The sequence below is a fragment of the Alosa sapidissima genome, chromosome 3 (assembly GCF_018492685.1).
Source record: "Alosa sapidissima isolate fAloSap1 chromosome 3, fAloSap1.pri, whole genome shotgun sequence".
Taxonomy (NCBI): Eukaryota; Metazoa; Chordata; class Actinopteri; order Clupeiformes; family Clupeidae; genus Alosa; species Alosa sapidissima.
The window spans coordinates 19,217,235-19,241,643 of record NC_055959.1 but is presented as its reverse complement, the minus strand read 5'-3'; the positions used below and the strand labels follow the sequence as shown (position 1 = coordinate 19,241,643).

The 24,409-nt window shown below is 46.3% G+C and overlaps 2 protein-coding genes across 9 annotated transcripts; one reads left to right on the top strand and one right to left on the bottom strand.

The window, feature by feature from the left end:
* Positions 1-4,297: 4,297 nt before the first annotated feature.
* On the bottom strand, positions 4,298-8,585 carry txn2 (thioredoxin 2). Its single transcript, XM_042086913.1, has 4 exons — positions 8,455-8,585; positions 7,314-7,579; positions 5,863-5,986; positions 4,298-5,462 (listed from the first exon to the last, which is right to left on the bottom strand). Exons 2-4 carry the CDS (start codon positions 7,577-7,579, stop codon positions 5,346-5,348), a joined length of 507 nt encoding a protein of 168 aa, XP_041942847.1. The 5' UTR covers positions 8,455-8,585; the 3' UTR covers positions 4,298-5,345.
* On the top strand, positions 7,491-23,237 carry si:ch211-106h11.3 (CCN family member 1). 8 transcript variants are annotated; one of them, XM_042086905.1, is made up of 7 exons: positions 8,495-8,608; positions 8,789-8,996; positions 9,799-9,931; positions 16,897-17,110; positions 17,946-18,431; positions 19,166-19,344; positions 20,665-23,237. In XM_042086905.1, exons 3-7 carry the CDS (start codon positions 9,872-9,874, stop codon positions 20,968-20,970), a joined length of 1,245 nt encoding a protein of 414 aa, XP_041942839.1. In that variant the 5' UTR covers positions 8,495-8,608; positions 8,789-8,996; positions 9,799-9,871; the 3' UTR covers positions 20,971-23,237. The 8 variants fall into 8 exon arrangements, 7 of the variants coding, with proteins under 7 accessions (XP_041942840.1, XP_041942843.1, XP_041942839.1 ...); XM_042086906.1 differs by lacking the exons at positions 8,495-8,608; positions 8,789-8,996 and adding an exon at positions 7,491-7,601; XM_042086904.1 differs by lacking the exon at positions 8,495-8,608 and having other exon boundaries at positions 8,611-8,996.
* Positions 23,238-24,409: the final 1,172 nt, after the last annotated feature.

Genomic DNA, 24,409 nt, shown 5'->3' with positions numbered 1-24,409 from the left:
AATTTTAACATTAGCTTCAACTAATAAATGAGGCTACTTTAGAAACGTTTTTTAAAAGTTACAAAGAAATAAAGTAAATTTTATTTATAAAGCATATTTAAACGCAGTTTTCACTGACCAAATTCCTGTAGGATAGTAGATAAAAAAGATAAATAAACATACATATACATAGGCTACATACATTGGCTATGGCTACATAACAATATAGCCTAAATACATACAAAACATTCAGAAAGCTACCATAAAGGTATGCTAACAAAATGTATAATGTGACGGAATGATAAATGGAAATGAGTTGAGTGAAATCACTTGCACAATGGTGTGCAATGATGTTTGCCAGAGGCGTACATAGATGGAGATGAAAAACAAAAGACTAAAATTCCACTCACACTGTTACCCTACTGATCTTTTTCTCTCTCTCTCTCACTCTCTCTCCTTGAGCATAACTTCAAAATCGATCACACTGAGATTTCTCTGATATCGTAATAAACAGTGTGATAAATGTCCAGATATATCTAGCCCCTATGAGAGACACAGTTAAGCATCTTTAGTGGGTGTGATTTTGTCAAACATAATATACCTCCACATCATGACCTCAACTTCCCTTTTTAAATGTGAAATTTCACATCTTCCATTTAGCTTAGGATAACAGATTTAAATAAGTAGGCCATGAATTGCATTTCTTTAAAAAGCGGTGACATTCCTCTCCAGATCTAGACTGCATGGGTGTAATTGGTGAAAATGGTTAATGAAAAAGCAGCCCTGAATTGCATTGAACTGGTATGCGTGGCATGCTGAACTTGTTTGTGAGAGCTTTCAGGGGCTGTGTATCATCGCTGACACTTAACTTGGGAACATGCTGTGTGGTTGGAAAAATCAATACATCTCTTGCTCTCTGGCTAGTTGGGCAATAGGAGGAATTTCTGTTCAGGGGTCAAGGGTCACCACTGTCCCTGTCTGAGCAGTAACAGATGCTGAATGAGATGTGTGTTTGTGTGTGTAGGAGAGAGCTTGATAGAGAATGAGAGAAAGAGAGAGAGAGAGAATGGGCAGACAGTTCATTGGAGATATACTGATGTGGATGTGACAGAATATTCCCTCACTTTGAAAGAGAGACAAAATACGGAGAGGGGGAGTTAAGTGTGTTTTTTTTTCTATACAGAAAAAGCTAGATGACCAAATAAGGAGACTCTTGACCTCACTCCCGCCCTCCTTGAATTGACCCAGTCACACTCCATCTCAGCAACTGGGTGTGCCCATAATCCTGCGAGGTAGAAGTCATGTATCATGCACTTGAGCAAGCTGAAGTTAGCTCACTTTCACTGAATGATTGAGCTGATGATGATGATAATGATGAAAAACCCAGGCTGCAGTTTCAGCATCCATATTTGTGTATACATATGGCCTAATATGCATGCCCTGGGAAATGTGTTTACTCCAAGGCCAGGTCTGTCAATCATAAGTGTATGTGTGTGTTTGCATATTCAGTCTAGGTCTGTCATATCCATGTCTTGATGTGATGTAAATACAAGAGTGATGGTTGATCCCATGTCCAGAAATGACTTACGCCATTGAATAGAAATATAATATCCCAGGGATACAGAGGCCCCTCTAGCATAACCATACTCAACTATTCAAAATGGAAGCAATGACTATTTACTCCTCTCTGTTCAATTCAACAGAACTTTTTAGTTGTGACCTGATGTGGCTGTTTGAGTGTATACAGTATGTCAGTGTGTTTGTGAATCAATCCATAAATGGAAAAGGAGCATCCTCTATCCTGTTGTGTAATGCCCCTGACAAACAAAACATTCTAATAATTAAAAACAGCTTGGAAAAAGAGCAATAACAACTTCAAGTGTGGTAGTTTATTCTTTCTTCTCCAGACCTCCCCCTCTCCCTTCCTCTCTTCTCTCTCTCTCTGTGGTAATCAGTACACAGGAAGGGGTGATAAGACGTATGTTGACTCACAAAATTGTGGAATGTGAAGAAAAGGGAAGGGGAGCCAGTTCCTTCTTTTCTTCGGGGGGAACGTCCAGCCTGATCCTAATGAGTTTTAACCCTCTCCTTGACTCCATGGGTCCCTGGCAAAATAGTCCTTTTTTACCCAGAATCCCCCCAAAATCTGAGACGTCAGGATAAGAAAGGAATGAATAACAGTGGCAAGGCTGGGGCTGCATAAGGAGCCAAGGTCCTGTGGGTCAGTGTGTGTGTTTGAGATATAAATAGGGTTATGTATTTACTATAAACACAATACTCATGTTCCTGGCTTTGGCAGCCAGATCTTTGTCTTGCTTTTTGCCCTCACATATACACACACAGAAACACAAACACACATGCTGGCATGTAATCTAAAGGCATCTGGGCTATGTGGCACAGACCAAGCCACTCAAACAAGCACAGAGCAAATACTAACAGTTTGAAGAAGTCTGAGAAAAACAGAGCAGGAGAGAGAATGAGGTAGAGGGCATAGGAATTCTGCCGCTCGCTCTTTCTCTCTCCCTCTCCCTCTCTCGGCGTTTGTTGAGCACTCACTGGCTTCCCTGTCTTTTTTGCCATATATGGTAACAGAGTGGTAGAGAGAGGGAGAGAGACACCGAGCGGGAGCGAGAGGAGTGGAGGTGTGGTCTATTGTTTTAGGGCGGAAGAGGTGTAGTGTTACAACTGCTCTCAGACCTTTCCCGTCCTCCGTCATCCACTTCTTTACCTCATCCCTTTCAGCCCTGGCTCTGATTCAGGGTCAGAGTATGCAGGGTTAAGAGAACAGCCCTCCATTGTGATAAACAGGTATAAGTACCCGGGATAAGTCTAGACTCTACTCTCAGACACTACTCCAACTCAGCTCCCATAAGCCAAGAGGTGTAGATCAATATAGAGGTGCAGTCGTTATAGTCATTCCAGCTATTCCAATCACGCGAGTTCAACATGGCTGAGAGTCCAAAGAGTGGAATTCCTTGTGTGCGCTAAGGTGACACGTTGTTGGCAGGATTATCACATTTCTGACTGCTGGTCCGTACATATGAGCAGCCAGCCGATCCCTCCACGCCTGTGGAAATGAGGTGGCATTCCTGAAGAGTCTGCATGTGGAACGTCCGTGGCGTTGCCTGGCTAGGATCCCTTTAGGCACAAGCCAGACACTCTCATGCGTGACTGCAATTATCAGGCTCCCTGACTCTTCTTCTCCCCCTCCACCCGCTCATTTGGGGGGAGGGGGGGTTGAGTACTTGCGGTAAATGTGCCGTCATTCTGTCAGCAGCGGTCGCATAATGATACAGAGAGAATGCCAAGCACGCTATATGAGCATATGAGAAAGTCCCTGGGATGACATCATAGGAAGTCTGGAGAATAACGGCTCCGAGGTGCAGGTGTGCAGCCCTGCCTCCGAGGACCAGACGTGAGGAGGGAGGGAGGCAGGTGTGTGTGTGTGTGTGGGGGGGGGGGGGGGGTCAGACTGATGCACGTGTGTGTGTGCAGCAGCGCTGCAGGCAGGGACATGCTGATGGACAGCAGCCAAAGTGATGGTAATGAAGACAGACGGCGGCTTCCCCTCAGTCAAGCCCACTCATGTCGGCTAGCGAACGAGGAACGGGAGTGAGGAGATCGAGGAACAAGGGTCACGTCAGGTTGCAGAGCACCTCAGCAAGGTGGAGATGACAGGTGGGACACGACGAGGCGAGACAAGGAAATTAGAGGGAGAGAAGAGAAGGGAGGAGGAGGGAGATCAGTGCAAGCAAGTGAGGGGGAGGGCAAAGAGCAGTTTGCAGGTGTTGAAAGATGTGTGTGTTCCTGTACTTTAGGAGAGTGCTGCAGGCAACCCCTGGTCAGGAGCTTTAGTGGGAGGGTGGGTCGTGAGCAAGGCACCACAGTTAAGGGAGACAGCTTGAGAGCAAGAGGGAGGACTGGAGGAGGGCCACGGCTGGATGAGCTGCTGAGGCTCAGGCGCTCTGATGGCCCTATAACTCACATTCCTGTGGGAGTAGGCAATACTAATTACTCTCTCACACCACAGAGTCCACAGGTCTTCCCCACCAGTCTCAGGAGCTAAAACTATGCCAAGAACAGCATACTTCTCAGGAACCTATGTCTCCATATGTTTAATATACTATATGGAAGCAATATGGCTGAGAGACCATTACAGAAACTACAACTTTACAACAGCAATGGTGTCGTTTTATTTAATAATATCATTATTAAATAACACCTTTGGATATTACATATTGCATTTCCCCTTAACACATTTACTGATCCTTTGTTCTATACAATGAATCACAAAGCACGTCACACGGTTCCAATTAAATATTTTATAATACCTTTTATTTAAATCACATCACTTGGTCATATCACATATTTTATTGAAACAAAAGCTAAATTAAACCCTTAACCATGTTCGTGCTTCCCTCTTCACAGATATTTCACAGTCACAAACCAAGAGACACAAGAGCTGAACTGTAAAATAAAACAAAACAAAAATTCACACTGACTGTCATAAAACAATACATAAAGTACATACATACAATCAGCTCTTTCCCTCAATGACGTACACATTCAGCTTTCACGATAGTAGGCATAGTGGTGTAAGAATGACTGTGTAGAACCTGTGATGCTGGGGGAAGCCCGCCCTCATGTGGTCAAAGGTAAGAACTGCAGAGAGTTTTTAACAAACCAACCATTCACTCTATCTCTCATGTCGCCCACTGAACTCCAAACATCAGACATTGTCTCTTTATGATACAGTATAGTACAGTAAAGTAGCTGTACACTCTATATTAGTGTTTCCCTTTCCCGCTCCTCCTGGTGACCCAGAGTACTACATGTTCTCTGTCCCTCCCACCTCCTGATTGGCCGAACACTCTTCCAGATGCCTCCAGGTCATTAGAACATTGTGATGAGCTCACAGCCGAGGTTGCCGGAGCAGGAAGTTCACTAAAACATGAAGTGCTTTGGTTCCTCTGAAGCAAAGGGTTTGGGAAACACTGTTCTATACAATCTATCATAACAAACAGATAAAACTCTGGCTCAGACTCCTCTACCACCATTTTGACAGAGGGGCATAGTTTACAGATAAGGAGATGGTGGATGAGATGCATATGTATGTGAGCACAGACCCTCACCACATATGCGCAGAATTACAGACACAAGAGTGGAAGTTGAGGTTTCTAGGATGGGTGTGTGAATGTGTTTTTAAGTTAAGGACATTAGGAAGGGAGGAGAAGGAGGCGGAGGTGGGTGGGTGGGCAATTTCTGCACATGCTCAGTGTGGCCACTGGGTGCAGTTAGAGTACTGAGATGATGTGTGTGGCTGGGGAGGAGGGAGGGGATAGGACAGAGGAACATGGAGGACAGGTTTATTGTCCAATGAGTTTCTTGACAAACGAATCCAACTGGTCTTCATCTTTGATCCCCACAAACTGGTCGATGACGTCGCCTCCCCGCATGGCGATCACCGTAGGAACGGCTGACACCTGAAAGAGGATTCCCCATAGCCACAGAGTGAACAGAGAGTACAGTGGGCCGTTCCTACCTTTTCACACTTAGCGGTGCTCTAAGCGATGTTACGTGGTTTCTAAGCTAAAATTTATTTGTCACATTCAGCAAACATCACCTCACCATCCGCTAGCTGCCTATGCCCTGAATACACTGTAAAAAATGTGGTCTCTGTGGACAGCCCAAGCTCCAGAAACGGCAACAAAAACAACTTGGTCCAGACGAGATGCGTGTTTAGGAGAGTTTCAATTGCCCGTGAGGGAGGGGGAGGGAGTAGCGAGCTAGCTCTCTGTTTAGTTTGAACGTCAACAGAAATGACGTTTCCCAACATCGCTTAGATCACATTTAACAGAAGCAAGGGAAAAGAAAAAGACTTACCCCATACTCTATGGCAAGGTCAGTGTGTTCGTCAATGTCAACTTTGGCCATGGTAACTCGACCCTTCTGTTTGGCAATGGCTTTCTCTAGCCTGGGCCCGAGGATCTTACAAGGTCCACACCATCTTCAAGAAAACAAACATGGTGTCAGATAAGTCAACTTCACCAAAGAGAAAGAGGGGGTGTTCACGCAAACCCATTTGTTAAACTGCTGAAGCACCATACCAGTGACACTAGAAAAGATTCACTGAGCAGAATTTGTAAACCTGGCCTGGCAAACACCAGACCAATTCTCAACTGAGATTTCTGCATTTAGTTGTGTACAAAACTGCCTCAATGATGATCATCAGTCCGATACCTGTCCATTACTGTATAAAGCCCGCCCCATATCAGATATACAATTGTGTGCTGGGTTGAAATCAGTTTCAATGAGTGTCCAAATAGATCTGCCAGAGCAAATGCAATGAGCTCTCAGATTCATCTGGTTCCCAAGCTATTTTAAACCACAACTGACTAAGCAGAAACACTAGAAAGCCTAACTAAGAACATAACTGAAATGCAAAAGTAAATAGGTCTAAGCCACTCTGTAAATACTGTTCATCTCCCTGAAATAATAAAATAAAGTAATACAATGCAGTGCTAGTTCTACAGTTGTTGTATTGCCACTACCACAAAATGGCATTGACATATGTGGATCACCATACTGGATATCAAGGGCTGAGGCTTGTCCTGATATTACCTCCCACAAAATCTCATGCAACATGGAACAGAAGCCAGTCATGTGGTTGCCTGGCCAAACAGCTGGTGTAGAATGAGATGTATTTTTAACCTACATGCATACAGCCACACACCGCTTTAAAGATACAGGACATATAGGCACAAACTTGTGACACATAGGCCATAAATTCCAAGACAGCATATTAACCTCTGATGAAAAAATGGCCACTTATAAGCATACTGGAAGTCATTAGAGATGGAGGGATTTCCAGAAAGTTCTTTCTTTTACCCAATTTGGTCTGTTATCACACAGCCAAGATCCCCAAGCTAAACTAGTCCTGGCTAAACAAATAACACAGCCCATTGTCTTCAAATTTGTAGACCACATTCCTCTAAAAAGTGATGAGACCTCTCATACAAAGAGCATCCCCTACTGCTTTATCCTGCCAAGTACGACAATAATGTTATACCCCCGCCCCAACAGTTTTACAATAATTCCAACAATAAACTAGGTGTTGGATCCAGTTATGCAAGATCCCAGACCTTATGACAACCTCTAGCTGTACAATGGTAGCAATAATGCTTGTGACTGGTAACATAAATGTTATGTTTTAGAGGTGGTGGTACATTCAATTTGTCCCTGAGAGAGCCTGTGTGTGTGTGTGTGTGTGTGTGTGTGTGTGGCAAGAATCAATTTGGTTGTGTGCTCTCGAAAGCAGGAGAAGAATACGCAACTGGGCATGGAAGTCTATGACCACAGGCAATTCGCTGTTGATGACCCTTTCGGTGAAATCCTCCTGGTCCTGAACATTGAAGGAGACCTCACGGCGGGCAGTGACGGGTAGGGCTCGTGGGAGCGAACGCCGGGGCGACAGAAGGGGCTGTGGGCTTGCCGAGGAGCACAGTGAAGTGGAATAGAGGGCGGATGATGGGGCACGGGGGCAGCGCACGTCCCTCACAGACACGGTCCAAATTCTCCGGACGAGCAACCTGTGAGCCATCTGGACAAGATATGGGTACATGGTGAGGTGGAAAAATTAAAATAACTCATGTTTTGTCACATACAACCAGTTGTATTCTGCAGGATTACACAAGAAAAACACCGGACATGATACAAAGACTAACGTCATATTAACGTTAATTAATAATTCTGTAATTGCCTGCTGAGATTAATAAACACGATTACTCACAAGGGCAAAACTAACAATGGTCTAGCAGCTAAACACAAAAAATAAACCGACCAAGATGCTAGGCTATAGAACTACTATTTAAGTGAGTATGTCCTATGGAGACTAGTATGAGACAAACGTTTTGTATGTCAGTGTTTGACATTTCAAATTAGTGAGTCTTGTAAAGAAGAAACTTTTTATTATGATTTAGATAAGGGTCCTAATATGGGCTAACGTTAACGTTTCTTTGAAACGGCGTAACGTTACTGGGACGACATCGTAGCTTCTTAGCAACCTGAAGACAATCACCAAACTACTACAAAGACAACTTAGATAAATAGCTTTTTAAAGGAAATGTTATAGACAATTGCCGAACTAAACTACTGGATTAACCCTGATCAGTTCATATGAAAAACAACCAGCGACACAGGCTATAATATTTGAAACAGTTTTTATGAAAATATAACACACTCCTATGCTTGAGGTGTTTTGCAACCGCAGCAATGCTAGCTAGCGCAGTAGAACTAGCTTCTATTCTCCCCGTATAACCTCCGTATGACTTTGCCAGTTTCGTCACGCTTTCCGTCTTTGTGAGGCATTCTGGTCGTATAATAGTCAGTCGACATGTATCTCGATTCTACCTACAATGCAATCTGGCAAATAGCCAACTTATTTGGTCATAATATAGAAAAAACACAGATCCTTACCGTGTTGTGCACTCTTTAGATGTAGTTTGGCCGCCCGGACCACAGAAGTTGAGGTACTTCCGCTCGCTAAGATTGTCCGGTGCTTGTGCTTGGCTAAGTAGCGCCGACCTGTGTTCGAAGTCAGCTCTACAGATTGGATGTGTTGGAATCGATGGTACGCTGCAATCTGTCAAAAATGTGTATCAGTTCTAGTAGCCTACAGTACTACAGCGACACAGACGTCTCTTTAAGACAGAGAATGCACATCTGATAAAATATTAGCTTACCATAGGCTGTGGTTGTTATTGTCACCTCACATAACTGAATATAAACTGGCTGTGTTCTGTGGCTTCAGAAGGAGGGAAGGAACTCTTTCATTATTTATGGGGAACAGAAATGAAAGACCAAAAATACCGATTCATCACCTTTCATGTAAGGATAACCAGAGGATGAAAGGTTGGAACGCGTGAAAGGATAGAGACAGTTCTGCCTGGGAGGTTACCAAACCAAGACGAACGCTTCTGTCCCTGTCCGCCAAAAATTCGCAAGGGCAAAGCACATTTGTAAGTAAAGTGGCTATAGTGCTACATGAATTTCATTGTCGATCAGTATGCTACTAGTTCTAGCTATCTGTTGGTCATATGGTTTTGTCTTCATTGCCATGTTGGTTTTCCTTTGTGCTTTCCCCTTTGCTGTTCTGTATTTTAGGCAATTAGGTGTCAGAATTGGTCAGAGTTTAGCACATTTGTGTGATTGATTGACAAAAACTCATTGATTGATTTATTGACTGAATTTCTGCAAAAAGACTGTGTAGTCTGAAATCAATGGAAAAGTCTAAAGGGACCATTTCATCATAGCAATCTTAGTCAGATTATATTAATCCTTCCTGTAAATTATGTAGACCTTAGGCTATTGTGAAACATTCCCTCATTAAACGACTAGTGCTAGGTTCTAATCTTTCTGAGAAGGCCATTTTTTTGCCTGAGCAATGTGGACATGTGTTTGAAACTTATACCTTTATAAACAAATGACACATTGCTGCATAGGCCTAATGAGTCTAATGTTCTAATGTATTGAACTGTATCCAAGGTCATGATCGAGTTTTAATATTTTATTCAAAGATTATTTTTTATTGTATCATGAAATGACATTGAAAATCCTTGTAAATCAAAAATAAATGTGTTCAGACTTTGTCACACCACAGGAAAAATAACATGAAAAAATGCTTCATTCTGGTCTCATATGCTGTGGGAAGGTCCACTGATTGTGCTGAAATCAAGTCCAATTGGGTTGTGTTGCTCCCACTCAACTGTCCTGATTCTAATTAATGTGTGTGTGTGTGTGTGTGATTTGATATGCTCACAGATAAAGGCTCTCCACCATCCAGACACCGGGGGAAATCCCCTTAGAACAAGATGCCCTTGCTCTGTCCTTTTTGATGTTGGACGGCACCAGCAGGATGGGCCAGCCTTTGCCAGACTGGTCGTCTGAATCACGGGTCAGTACGGTCTGCTGTTGCAGCAGTGATAAGGCGGTGGGCTGGGACGATGGTAGCCATGGCCTCTCTGGGCAGTGGAGCGGGGGGGATCTCACCACGCCTGGCCTACGGCCACCACCCCTGTTCCGTGCCCTCGGCCTGCGGGGCGCGTCGTCAGCCAGCCTGCCCCCTCACAGACGCCTGCGCTCCATGTTCCAGCGACCGCGGGCTGTGCTGCCCGACAGTAGCCATCATGGCGTCAGCTCGTGGAAGGACTCGAGCAGACAGCTCTTCACCTTTGGGGATGCACACGTGAGCTCTGCAGACTGCAATAAATCCCACAGCAACTCAGCGGTGGACACTTGTAAGTCTGGCCCCTTAGAATCCTCCACTGCAGCCTGCGACAGGGTGGCCAAGAAAAGAGTATTGCTGAGGACTTGTAGCCACCCCGAGGTGCTAAGAAGTGATGAAGGAAAGGAAAGGGAAACACGGTCACTCTCACTGACCGGTATGAAATTGGAGGTCCCTCCACAATGTCCTCCAGTGAGCGCCCCGTCCAGAGGGAGAGGCCGGCGGAGCAGCAGCGTGTTCCCTGAGAGCTGGACTGAGCACAGTGGCTGGAGGAGAGAGAGGCCGCAGGCTGAGAGGAAGAGGAGGAGCAGAGGAAGGCCGTGGGACACTCACAAGAGTGCGGCCACCTCAGTGGAACCAGAGGGACACCAGGAGGCAGGGCTGTGCCAGTGGCTCCAGAGCCTGGGCTTTGCCGAGGACGAAAGGAGTCCTCCGACGAGGCGGATTGCGTTCGGTGGCGAACTGCAGAGGTCGCACTTTGAGAAGCGATTGGCGGGGCACAGAGGCGGGACAACTGAGACTGGCACACAGCAGACGCACCAGAGGCGGGACCGACGCCCTCACTTCCTGCCCCCCATCCCGCAGAGCACCTCCTCCTCCTGCTCCTCCTCGCTCTTGAACGTGCCCCTGCTCCTGCCCGAGAACTCGCCCCCGCCCTCCCGCTGCGTCTCGCCCGAGTCCCCCTGTTCGCCCCTGCCGGTGCCCCTACTCACCCACATCCCCCTCCCCCCACGCAAGAGGAGAGACTTCAAAACGCTTTTCTGATTGCCTCCGAGTTCACGCCACTGGACTTTACTTCATTCTTATTTAGTGTATACTGAGTATGTTGACCTTTGTGCCATTGTAGTATGCTGTATTTGTAACATACACACGTTTGTAACACACTCTAAATCAGTGTGGGAAATTAAGCGGGACAGTCAGACCAAGAGAGGCTTCTGAGGAAGAACTGCTCCGCTTAGAACTCACCAGCAGGGGGAGTACTGTGCTAAGTGCAACCAGGAGCTCTACTGCTGAAACAGAGGTGTCCTGTGTGTGTGTGTGTGTGTGTGTGTGTGTGTGTGTGTGTGTGTGTGTGTGTGTGTGTGTGTGTGTGGTATGTGTGTGCGTGTGACAGAAGGTGGGGGTGTGGGAGTGAGCGGGAATGAGAGGATATGTGTGTGTGAATGTGTGCGAGAGAGTGAGTGCATGAGAGACTGTGGGTGTATGTTTGTCTTTGTGAAATTAGGTAAAAGGTGTGTGTATATGAGGATGTATGTATGTGAGGATGTTTGTGTGTGTGTGTGTTGTGCTGTTTTGCACATAAAATGTATGCATTTTACATGTATGCCTGTTTCTATATGTCATGTTAATGTTATACATGTTCGTGTATGGATGTGTGTATCTAGGTTAATAATGTCTAAAGTTGTGTGTCTGTGTGTGTGTGTGTGTGTGTGTGTGCATCCGTGCCAACTGTATATGTTCTTGGCATACGCTTGCAACTTTGTATGTGTTTGTGAGAGAGCGAGGGAAAGTTAGAGAGAGCGAGAAAGAGAGTGAGAGAGAGAGCGATGTGTGTCAGCTAGCAGAACACACGCCTCTCAGTCCTCCCTCTTGCCGCTCGTTTATGTGTTTACACTTGCCAGCCGCCATCCCCCCCCCACCCCCCACCACCTCACCATGTTGTTGAGAGAGCCTCTTTTTTTCACCCTGACCCCCTCTCCCTCCTACTGCCCCTGCCTACCCCCCCCTACCAAACAAACATTGCACCGGAAATTGCAGGGATTTCTGGGATATCTGTGGGGTCCCGGTGGACAGAGGGGGGCTCAGGAGGGAACAAGAGGCGCTTTTCTGTCACACCTGGGCCTTGAGGGGCGGAGTGGGGAGGAGGTGCGTGTGTGTGTGTGTGTGTGTGTGTGTGTTGGGGGGGGGGGGGTGTAGGCGCTCTGGGCCGATAGGCTGGACTGGAGGGTGGGAACCGTGGACTCTGGGGCCTGGAGTGAAGTAGGCCATTGAGTTGGCCCCGGGGAGCTGAGCCTTGACCTGCACCACGGCTGCCATCACAGGCCCCGCAGCGGCCCTCCAATCAGCCTCCCGTGCATTCCCCGGGCCCGGGAGTCAGTTGCTGTATGGCAGCCATAACTAGGGTGACCTTCCTCCTCCTCCTCACACATATTTCGATCTGCCAGTGGATGGTTAAAAAACCCAAGTTGTTTGTATCTGCACAGTGATTTGTGGCCTTGTAGCTTGGCCTCTTTCTCGTTCTCCTTTTACACTGCTATCTTACTTCCTCCCCATTCATTCCAAACAGCAGATGACGGATAAGGTAACAGCCACAGACAGATTTTATATCAGAGTTGCACAAAGGTAATTTGTCACTGCCGGGGCGTGTGCTGATTGTTGTGCTAGAAGACAGGTGTTCTCTGGGTGTGTGGAGGGGGCAGGGGGTGAGGAGAGTGGCCAGAGGGCTTTGTGCCTTTTGACATTCCACATCCATTTATTATTCCATTGATACTGTATGATGTTATAAAATCTCCACGCTGAAGCCTTCATTCTCAGTGTCTTAATTACTGTGAGTAACTTTGGATTGAATAAGTAAAATGCCTCAAGATATGTAAACTGTGTGTGTGTTTGTGTGTGTGTGTGTGTCTGTTTCAGGTATGTGCCTCCCCTCTCCATCTCCTCCATGCCTTCCTCCCTGCTCTTATCCTGCCCCAGTCTGGGTGTTTGGGGAGTCAACAGAGAAGTTCCTGTTCTAGGTTAAAAATAACTGTGGGACTGACATTCCTCTCTCTTTCCTCTCCTCTCTCCCTCTCTCTCTCAACTTTCTTTTTCTGTTTCCTTTTCCTTTTCTTTCTCTCCTTCTCCTTCCTCTCCCTCTCTCTGTCTCCGTCTCTCCCTCTTTTGTTTGCGTGATTGTCCTGGGACCTAAACCTCCAGCCAGTGTGGTGTTGACTGATAAAATCTGGAACTGGTAGTGCTTGATTGGTGCTTTCATCGGTGTGGTTGACCTTATGTAATGGAATGTGCTTTTGCCTCCAAAGGTGTGTCACGACAGGTGTGTCAAGGGCTGCTTTTGCTTTGAGCAAACACTCCCCACCGATCCTTCTCTCTGTTTTTCTTCTTCTTACTCCCTCTCTCCAGCACCTCCTTTTCTTCTCTTATCCTCCCACCTCCCCAGCACCGCTCGCTTTGTCTCTTGTTGTCTTTCTTCTCCTTTCTCATGTCACCCTTTTTCGCATTACCCTCTCAGGCAACGGAGAAATATGGATGTTCCCCTTGTTGCTTTAAGCAAAGCTACCATTATGGTCCAACGTGAAAAGTGGAACAGCTTGTCAACTTTCCACAAAATGACACGACAAAGCCAGTGACTCTCACCCACCCTTTTTCTCTCGCTCGGTCACTCTCTCCTTCGCTCTCTTTCTCTCCCATCGGCATGGCTATTTGGTGTCGTGCCACTCCTCGGTCAGTCTTTCCCCTGGCTCAGAGAGCGTAAGGCCCCCCTCTCTCATCCAAGGGCCTGCGCTGCTCTTTCCACAGCCTTGTTTTGGAGAGAGTGCGGCATTTGATGTGTTGGTCAGATTCGTCCGCCCACACCTTTCCCCCACTCCGCGCACGCCCTTCCCCATTACCACAGAAAGCTCCTGGAGATTGCAGTGGATTTCCACTTGAGAAGGGTGCGAGAGCTCATCAAAACAGGCCCGTCCGCTGCAGTCATTTTGGGGGGGGGGGGGGCAAGGTGTGCTGTCACATCCAGGTGGCCAGAGGCGAAGAGGTCAGACGTCAGTCAAAACGGGGTGAGGGCCGATGCCAAACCCCTGCTTGGCAGTGTGGGCAGGTGTGCCCACGCTGAAACCGGGAAGTTGAAGCAGAGAGAAAGTATTTATTAATGGTGAGAGTGTGTGTACATGCCTGTGTGTGTGTGTGTGTGTGTTTATGTGTGTACATGCCTGTGTGTGTGGTGAGCATGGCGTGGGTGTGACTAAACTGGAAGGGACATGTCTATTGATGAGTCACTCATGCTCCTAGTTTTTGGAAAAACAAGTCTGGGAATAGGCAGAGTAGTGTCTGTCTGTCTGTGTGTGTGTGTGTGCTTGAGAGGGAGAGCATGAGATCTTGTGTTTGGCTTGGGAGAATTTTCCCTCTTTTGCTCCTACAAGAGAGCATCCTTTCCATGAACCCATTATGTCAACATATTTTACTGAAAGAACACGACAAACTGACAAGACAGTGATGTGTGGACATAAGAGACAGATGCGAAACCCTAATCTCTTGCCTAGATGACTGACACACTGACTAAACGTGTGTGTGTTTGGATTTTGAATCATCAAGGGGAAATTATGTATGTCAGGTGCAGTCCTTTGGCTGACGCAGGTGTGTCATCTTGAGTGTGTCTTGGGTGCATGGCAGTGTGTTTGACCTTTCACTCGCTGACCTTGCTCACACATGCTCACACATGCTCACACATGCTCTGAAGAGTAAACCACTGCCACTCACCTCTGGACAAAAGCGAGACAGCTGGAGCTAGATTAGACAGGTGGTGGACAGACCTGCCCAGTCAGATTGAGCCGTCTGACTTGGGCATGCATCTGTGGAAAACAGCATGGTTAAAAAAGAGACCAAAGATGGCAAGAGATTGCAGTCATCATCCTGAGTTATGACACGTTATTGCACGGAAGTGCATTCAGATTCAGTGGACTGGCAGACAGAGCCAATAGGAGTGGGCTACTTTATCATCGTCTTTCTTCTCAAGTATTTTTATACAGAGTGGGGGAGGAAATTCCTGGTTGTTTTCTATGGCGGTTCCTGTATTAATGTAGCTCGCACAGGCCAGCTGAGTATATTTATCTTGCCCTTCACAAAGCAGTGGCCGGACAGACATATGTGTATAAAAACGACTTTAAAGCATCAATAATATTTTTATTCAAACATAAATAAATAAACACCAAACGCCAGGTCCTCTTTGGAATGTAGTAATTCAAAATTTTTATGAATGAGTGCATTCATGTTTGACCACGCCCCAAATCCTTGCTAGCCGTCTTGGACATCCAACGCCCGCCCTTCCCCACCCCCTTTGGAATGCCCTGGCCACACGCCCGCATCTTAATTGGCCAGACGATTCTAGGTAGGCGGAGCTGCAGTAAAAAGACATGATCACAATATATAGCAGAGGTCAGAATTGAATCTATGAAGTTTCAAGTATTGAGTTGTCCAACGAAGTTCAGCTAACTGTTACACCTGAAGCATCCAGCTACTGAGCAACATTTTTTTTCCATTTCTAGTCTTACTGTAGCCATACTGGATTTGTGGATTACTGTACCTCCGAGGAATACAACCATTTATCTTCCTTCTTTCATCCCTTTTGCCATCTTTGAAGAAACGACTTGTAACATTTGGGCTATTGACTCTCTGGCAGAATGAGGACGTCTGTGGCACTTCTTGCGTTCATTTTGGCGATCTTTGCCACGGTGTGTAACCTCTATTTACAAATGTTTAGTTATTTTTCCGATGTACTGTCTGTAAAATAGACACTTGTGTAGATGCAGCGGCTATTTGTTGACACTAGCCCTTAAGTAACAGGTTTCTGACAAGTTCACTTAAATGGCAATTCAGTTCTTATCGTCTTCTTTTGCGTCTTCTTTCATGTGCACCTGCGAGCAAATGGTGACGCACTGAGTTTTTATTCTTCAAATTATGCTTACATTTACACCAGCTATTTTGAAATGTCAGCTGGACCAAATTGTTGATGTTTTTTATATTTATTTAGACTGTGGGACAAAAGGGCAGATATTTTATATTGATATTAAGATGCGCAAATTGTTTGGACTTTTTTAGTGATGGTCTCAGCAGCTCATCCTTTTTTTTACGAGTTAATGATTTCAAACAATTGAAACTGACATACATTCAGCCCTCAAAATAGACAGAGCGCGCTGCGCGGAAACAATTTAGACCCCTCAAATCTCCCACCGCAACGTCCCCTCCTCCATGCTTATACAATGGCTTTGCAGGAGCGGGATGGTCCAACTGTGGAGGCTCGCCGAAATCCTGTGATCTTAGCGCCATCTGAAACGGCCTGGGAGGAGCCTTGGAGTTCCATTGATTTTTGTCTTTCATCCTCTCTCATGTCTCAAATGCCAAAAAGCTCACCCGGAGAGGTTTTGAAATAACTCGCAGGCTATGAGGCGGCGCTCACAATACTTCACAAAGGTGGTTTTAAAGGAATAGCCAGCAGCTGCTCTCGCTAGACTTTGTGAAATATGTCATCCTGACCCCCTTCCATTTGTTTGAATGGATATCTGTTGAATGAATCAGACTTCTAGTCTCTGTGTTAATAAGGATGGTGTTTCAGCTCACATTTCTGGAGAATATGGATCACTCCTAGAGTTGGCAGGGCAACTCAAGCTTGGCTCCTCAACTCCCTCCTTTATACTTTAAACTTAAAAAACAGATTACTATGTGGGGAAGAAATAATACTATTTATGACAGACAGGATTCGCAAAACCTTCCATTGTGAAGTGGGACACCAAAGATGGTCTCACCAAAAATTATCTCAATAACAGCCTTCGACTCAAGATTTACTGTGTGTCCTACTTCTGTTTTTGAACATGTTTTAGAGCTCAAGTATAACCCTCTTCTCTCCTCGCCCTGTTTCCTTCCAGGTTCGTGCTGGATGCCCCGCTGTGTGTGAGTGCCCGGCAACACGCCCCTCATGCCCCCCTGGCGTGAGCATGGTGCGCGACGCCTGTGGCTGTTGCAAGGTATGCGCCGCCCAGCTCAACCAGGACTGCCACGCCATGCAACCCTGCGACCACCACAAGGGCCTGGAGTGCAACTATGGCAACGACGTGGGCAGCACCCACGGCATCTGCAGGGGTGAGTCCAGTGCGAGTGTGAGTGCGAGACGAGATGAGAGAGGAGAGGGTTTGTTTTGCTGGGGGAGCTTTCAGAATGCCAATGGACCGAAGCCTTGCAAGTGCCCTCATGGGCCTTTGGTTAGTGCCAGGTTCAGTCTTAATATAACTGGCTCAGTGTGACGTCTCATACACACAGACATACACACACACACACAGACACACACACACACACACACACACATGCACAGAGTCGTGCGCACACACACACAGAGACATACATACACACACACACACGCAGATGTATACAACCGCACACACACACAAGCGTGAGAACACACAAGCACACACTCACACACACAAACACACAGGGCTATATTTATGGAAGTGAGGCTGATTCTATATAAAGAGGCCTATGTGGATTGATGTAGTGGAGCTTTTTTGAGGAGGTATGGGGTTTGGGAGAGAGTCCCACAGAGAGACTCGCAGAGCAAGAGCAACCTTGTAAACAAGACAAAATTCCTCTCCGTGTCAAGAAGAGAGGCTCCTTCATAAAGAGAGGGATTAGGTGTTTCTCTCTTTCATCTGCTTTCACCCTTTGCAGGCCCTTTTCTTCCCCTTTTCTAATCGTCAGTTCTACTTTTTCTTATATTTTGCAGTGTTTCAGTCATCATGTCTTTTTAATGGCTTTTTAATACTGCTGATCAAAGCCCCAATCCAGATTGTGTTATTGAGGATGTACATTTACACCTTAGAGTCTAAAAAATGAATCTCTTATATTATTGACTGTAAGAGATTATTATTTTTAGACATCAGTAGGAGGAACCCATCTAATTCCGTTCCTGTTTCACTTTCAGCTAAACTAGAGGGCCGCTCGTGCGAGTACAACGGCCGGATGTACCAGAACGGGGAGAACTTCCGTGCCGGCTGCAAGCACCAGTGCACGTGTGTGGACGGGGCCGTGGGCTGCGTGCCCCTCTGCCCCACTCACCTGCCCCTGGCCTCGCCCTCGTGCCCAGCCCCGCGCCTCGTCAGGGTGCCCGGCCAGTGCTGCCCGAGCCTGGACTGCCACAAGAGCTCGTCGGCGCTGCCCCCTGTGGTCAGGAAGCCTGATCCACCCCCTTTCTTCTTCCAGGACCTCCTGCCCTACCCCAAGCCTTACCCAGAGCCCTCTTACCCCAAGCCTTACCCAGAGCCCTCTTACCCCAAGCCTTACCCAGAGCCCTCTTACCCCAAGCAGTACTTCAAGCGCTTCCCGCACAAGGCCAAGGACACCCTGAGCAACGAGCTGATGGAGGAGGGGAAGAGGTGGGACAAGCCACACAGTCACAAGCACCTGGCTGGTGAGCAGGAGGAGAGGAGGGTGGAATGGATTAGGGTGGGGCTGGGTCGCCATATTGCTGCCGTCTGCCGCCTGTTTCTTGTCCTCTCCAGAGTGTGGCCTGTTTGTGCGCGGGCGGAGGAGGGCACAATCGACCCCACTGTGAGCCGGGGTCGTTTCTCCCCTCGCCGCGCGCCGCTTCCCTCTCTGTGTGTCCGTGTTTGAGCTGCCTGTGCGCACCCCAGTGGTTTCCACTGAATCTTTAGGCACCAGCCACACTCACTCCCTCACACACACACACTCTCTCTCTCTCTTTCTCTCTCACACACACACAAACGCACACACGCACACACACACACACAAACGCGCACACACACACACACACACACACATACACAAACACACACAAATATATACAGTCGGTTCTCTCACAGCACATACTTCAGTCGACCACCTTTTTTCTCCACTCTCTAATCACCCACTCTATGCGTCAGTGTTGCCAGTTCTGTGAATGGTGCCTGTGTGCTTACTTGCTTACTTACTAATGGCCTTGCCTTGCGCTTACCCTATCTTTTGCTTACTTGCCCTATCACTCTCTCACTCTTTCTTTATTTCTCTCTCTCTCTCTCTCTCTCTTTCTCTCACTCTCTCTCTCTCTCTTTCTCTCACACAATCTGTCTGTTAATGCCTTGCCCACATCCTGTCGTCCTCTGTCCACGTCTCACTCCTTTATTTGTTTCTCCTTGGTTCCTCTAGCATGGAGGCAGGAGGGGAAGCAGTGTGTGGTCCAGACGACCAACTGGTCCCAGTGCTCGCGCAGCTGTGGCATGGGCGTCTCCTCGAGGGTCACCAACAACAATGCCCAGTGCAAGCTGGTCAAGGAGACCCGCCTGTGTAACATTCGACCATGCAGCTCCATGTCCGTCCCCATTAAGGTATGACATGTGCTTATGTCTCTGAGTGTGTGTGGGCATGTGTGTGTGTGTGTGTGTTTATTTCTGTTGATAGACTTTTCCAATGTGGAGCCAATGTCCCATCCCTGCTGTCATTGATCTGTGACTGTATTGTCAGAAATCAGAGAGAGAGATGAGGTGTTTGTGTGAGAGGGGTGGATGGCGGCAATAGATAGAAAGAGAATCTTTATAGTCAATTCTACTGGGGACAGAGTTGGCACTGTTGTGCTTGTATCTCGGACTAGTGTCAACATACTCTAGAAGAGCAGACAGAATTAGCATGTCTTTTGGAGAGGCCAAAAAGCAACACCCTTGCCAGCCCCGTTTGGAATCTGCTTGGCCGGGAAAACCAGACACTCCTAATGAGGGTTGGTGGAGATAGCCCCTAAGGTTGACCCATTGGGAGTTCACATTGGTATTATTAATATCCCAGAATTCATAGCGCTCCAGTCCTCTGGCTTTCTGGCAACTGCCCATTCTATTAGGAGCTGTCAATGTGGAAGCTGACGGGTCATGCAGTTCAACGTTGACAAGAGATACCCTCAGAAAACAAGAGCCGGATGTTAGGGAATGTTAGAGAATGTTGGGGAACAGCACAGTCTCGTTCATTTCTGCATGTGTTTCCTCAGTAGCAGCAGTGGTGTACAGGCCTACAGGGACAAAATCCTGGTGGCTCGCCAAAGTTTTTACTTGTCCTGTCTGTCTCACTACTGGCCCTCTGGATGATGCTTGCAGACGGGGCTGAATGTCTTCCCCAGTATGTCCCTGGCTGTTGGGCTCATAGGCGATGTATGGTCACTTCCACGCTGTTTGGACTTGTCCATCTTTGTGTCTCTCTTAGTTATTTAACAGCTTTGCAGCCGCAAGTCAGCTCTGGGCTCAGTGTTGATGCACCTGTTTCACAGGATGTGTCAATGCCTTTAGAGCTGGCCTGGTATTAGCATGGGGATTAGAAGCTTCTCAGCGTTTGGTTTGGGGCTTTCATCTGATGCCATACCTCTTGTGCATTTGAACTGAAATTTCTTCCCATTTTAGGGATGCAGTTTTTGTGGGGAGCCATGTATTAAAGCCAAAAACAGTGGTTTTTACCACTGAATGTCATTGCATTTCAAAACTAAGTTATAACTGTAAACGTGGTCTTCACAAATGAGAAATATAATACCAAGTGTCCCCATCCTCATTAATAGTAGTTAAAGGTGATTGCACTTTAGATGTTAATAACTGTGAGAAAGCTTATACTTGTAATGGCTAGCTTAAGTCAGGCGGAAAGATGTATTTCAATCCATGTCTGTCTCTCAACAGAAGGGGCGGAAGTGCTCACGTACCCAGAAGGCCCCGGAGCCCCTGCGTCTGCACTACGCCGGCTGTCGGAGCGTCCGCCTCTACCGGCCCAACTACTGCGGCGTGTGCCTGGACGGACGCTGCTGCTCGCCGCGTCGCACGCGCACCGCCGCTGTGCGCTTCTCCTGCCCGGACGGTGAGCGCTTTGAGCGGTCCGTTATGTTCGTGCAGTCGTGCAAGTGCAGTGACGAGTGCAGTCACCTCAACGAGGCCGCCCTGCCGCCCCAGCGCTGGCTCTACGGCGACACACACAAGTTCATCGACTAGTTCTGCACCTTCAATTTTTTTAACCTCTCTCTATCTCTGTCTCTCTCTATCGCCCCTTCCTTACCCAGCCAACCTCCCCACACCCTGATAGAGTAGCGGTTCCAAGTGTACTTCCCAAGTAGATGCTAGCCTGAGGCTCAGACTGGCCTCAACTCCTAAGGGTGTCTGATCCACAGGAGGAAAGGGAGAGTTCCGTTTTTTTCCGAGTTTCAAATCCGATCCTCCCTTTTGCTCAGATCTAGTGGATTAGTGCTGGCCTTAGATTAGACGCCCGTGTCCAACGCGGTTTGATAGGGATCACCACGAGAGCCCCGCGTGTATATAGCTAGCCGTGGATTCTGCGAGCCGCCATTTTTTTTATCTCCCTACATAAAAAAAAAACAAGCAGTGGCAATGCGCTCTGTGACTGAAGTGACATGGACGGGGAAAACGATGTGATTTGGCAGCAAAGACGTGGCGAAAAATCCAGATTCTCAGAGGAACTCGCAAACAGCTGCCGCAAAAAGGCCCCAGTGGGCTGGTGGAGTAAAAGATTGGGGTTAGCTTTTCATGCTGAATGTGAGCAGGCGCTAAACCCTTCAATGGCAACGAGTATTTTCATCTAGACAGAGTGGGGAAGAGGAAGGATGCACAGGCTGACTGTGTGAGACTTGTCTTCCAAAGGAGACGAGGGACTTTAAACATGGACCGAGACAGCCAAGGGGAAACCAAGATGGAAGAGGAGGCATCCTCCCTTTTTTTCCGAGGAAGTCTTCTTTTGCCTCTTATTTATGCTAGGCTATTTATTGTTTTGACAGATGAAATGACAAGCCTTTTAAAAAAAAAGCAGATGATGAGCCTCTGGTTGTGAAACAGTTGACTGTGAAGGAGTGTAAGAACATTGTTTGACCAGTAGCCCTCTGACCAGTGTTTCCTCAAGAGTGGTAGGACATGGGCCAGCCACCGATGAAAGAGTATCTCATGCTCTGGACTGAACCGTCTTCTCTTTCGGAGAGATTTGTCTGAGGCAAAGCTCCAAAGCCTAAAGATACCTTCACCTTCAATCCCATCCATTTTGTATCCCAACAATGGTGCACTTGGTCTAGAGAGACTTATGACAAGCGCCTAAAGACCATCTTGTGGAGTCTTGGCACCAAAACGTCAACTTGGTAACTCCGACAAATTACAATGCTGAAATTTTGGGGGTAGTGAGGAGCCCGGCAACCCTCTGGTTTGCTGTAAAAATACATTTTAAAACACCAGCATCAGACATAAACATGTAATTTGGGACTAGCGGGTGGGACTTTTCTGGATTCGATCTGGCCTCTAATCTTGCAACTGATGCAAAAAATCAAGAGACCTAAACTCTTGTTTGAGTTGCTGCGTGCCTCTTGTGGTCTCCATGTCTGCCATTTGGCAGTGTTAGATGAGATGTTGAGTGTGACATCATTCTCATTAAAACCATGGGAGCCAAGAGGCAACAAAATGTGGGTTTGAGCCTGGAATTCGGGATATCTCCAGCGACCTCAAAACACCCCCACTCCCCAAATGACTAGCTTTGATTTTAGCCATTAGCAGGCATTTGCAGTGCGCACTGGTATTAATCTGTTAGCTGTATGGTGCAATAATAAGAAAAGCATCAACTTAATTTACACACGATGAGTTTAGCATTCATGCAGCATGGCCCTTTTGAAGACTTGGGTCAAGCTTTAGGACAGAAAGGAGACTTACAGATGTTCATGCACCTTACCTAACTTGTGTTTGACCACAGCTGGCTTTATGTGCCACAGGAATAAGAGTTGGCAGCATTTTTCAATTAAATATATATTTGTTACAATGTGCAGTGTTGTTCAGATATAAAGAAGCAAACCATTATGTTATAAGGACAGAAGTTGCAGCTATATTTAACCAAATGTTTTCGGAGTTATTTTGGCAGTTGTGCTTTTTTCTGTTTATGTGGGTCTGATTTCTAAATAAAGAAAAAAGGTTTAAGTGGCATTGTGGAATATTTGGGAGCAAAGAAACACAATTTAATAGAAATCCTAAACAGCCTATATATTTTATTGTGACAGTGTGTTTCTTTTCATTTGTTGAATTCCAAAACCATTTTTACTAATTCCATTGTATTTTCATTTTGAGGGTAGAATTCTCTCATAGTTCTCCAATAAATTAAAATATGACAATTCACTGATGCTGTAGTGAAGGGTTTACATTTCATTTGAGTGAAATCTAGAAATAAACAGTTGTCATCGCAAATAATCTGCTTTAAATAAAAAAGAAAAATGTCAGTTATGTGTCAGTTTTCTTTGATATTAGTATCACACCAGTACCAGTTTAGTCTGTTTGGGTAATAACTAATTCATTTTAAACCTGGCTATTTGTTGTTCTTCCTACTTGCCTCAGGGCTTTCAGCAACCACACAAGAGTGAATGGGACAACAGCACCTGTTGGGCTATAGATAGTAAGGGGAAGTATCGTGACAACTATGCAGGCAGTATTAGTGTGGGATGCTATATTTAGGGAGAGCTATAACCTGTTCATTCCAACATTTTTTTCCTTATGTAACATGACGACATATTTACAAGTATGCTTATACACGTAGAATAAACAGACGTGATTATGTTAGAACTGCTTTGTTACATGCAGCATTGTGCATATTTGATGGTCAACCATCTCAGCAGTCATGTTGCAAGCTTATCTAGTTTACTGTGTGTGAGCTCAGGTCATAGAGGTTCCCTCTGATGCGAGAACAATTTAAAATACTTACAGGACTGATGTATGGCAATGTTTCTCTGAACCTTGACAGCAAAAGCATCTGATGAAAAGGCTGGTTTGCACTGCTTTTTCCAAAGACAGAGCTCTATCGGTCAACCTGGTTGTTTGCATTAAAAAAATCTGCATTTTAGTTTTAGTAGAGCATACAAGGCCATGTCCACAGCAAGACTATCCCCTAAATCTCTACACTTTTCCCAAGTCTGGAAAACAGCAATTAACCAACTGCAGACATTTCAGACCAGCACAAGCATCTGGTCAGGTCACATCTTTCTTTTCCACTGAAATAACAAATTTGAGGATGTGTGCAAGCTATAGCTTTTGTAAGGAAAACTTTTAAATCATGTTACGCTCAGAAATACTCCAATTAACCTCCCAGAATAATGGCCATAACACCCAATTAAAGTGTCTAAAGAGATCTGGCAAAGGTTTTAGTCTAAAACTGGTAAGTTAAGTACTTCTAAAGGCATGCAGACAGCCAACACATTTGGCACAGAACACTGAATAGCATGCCAACGTGCCTTACGGTGAGACCACACTGTGAAGGCCTTTCACAGTTATATGGTGGCCTATACCAGACCACAAACAACGTGCCATCATATTTAATTAGGAAAGGATGCCTAAACGTATTGCCTTAATGTACACCAAAAACACTGGAGAGAAGAGACAAAAGGGAGCCAAGCCATTA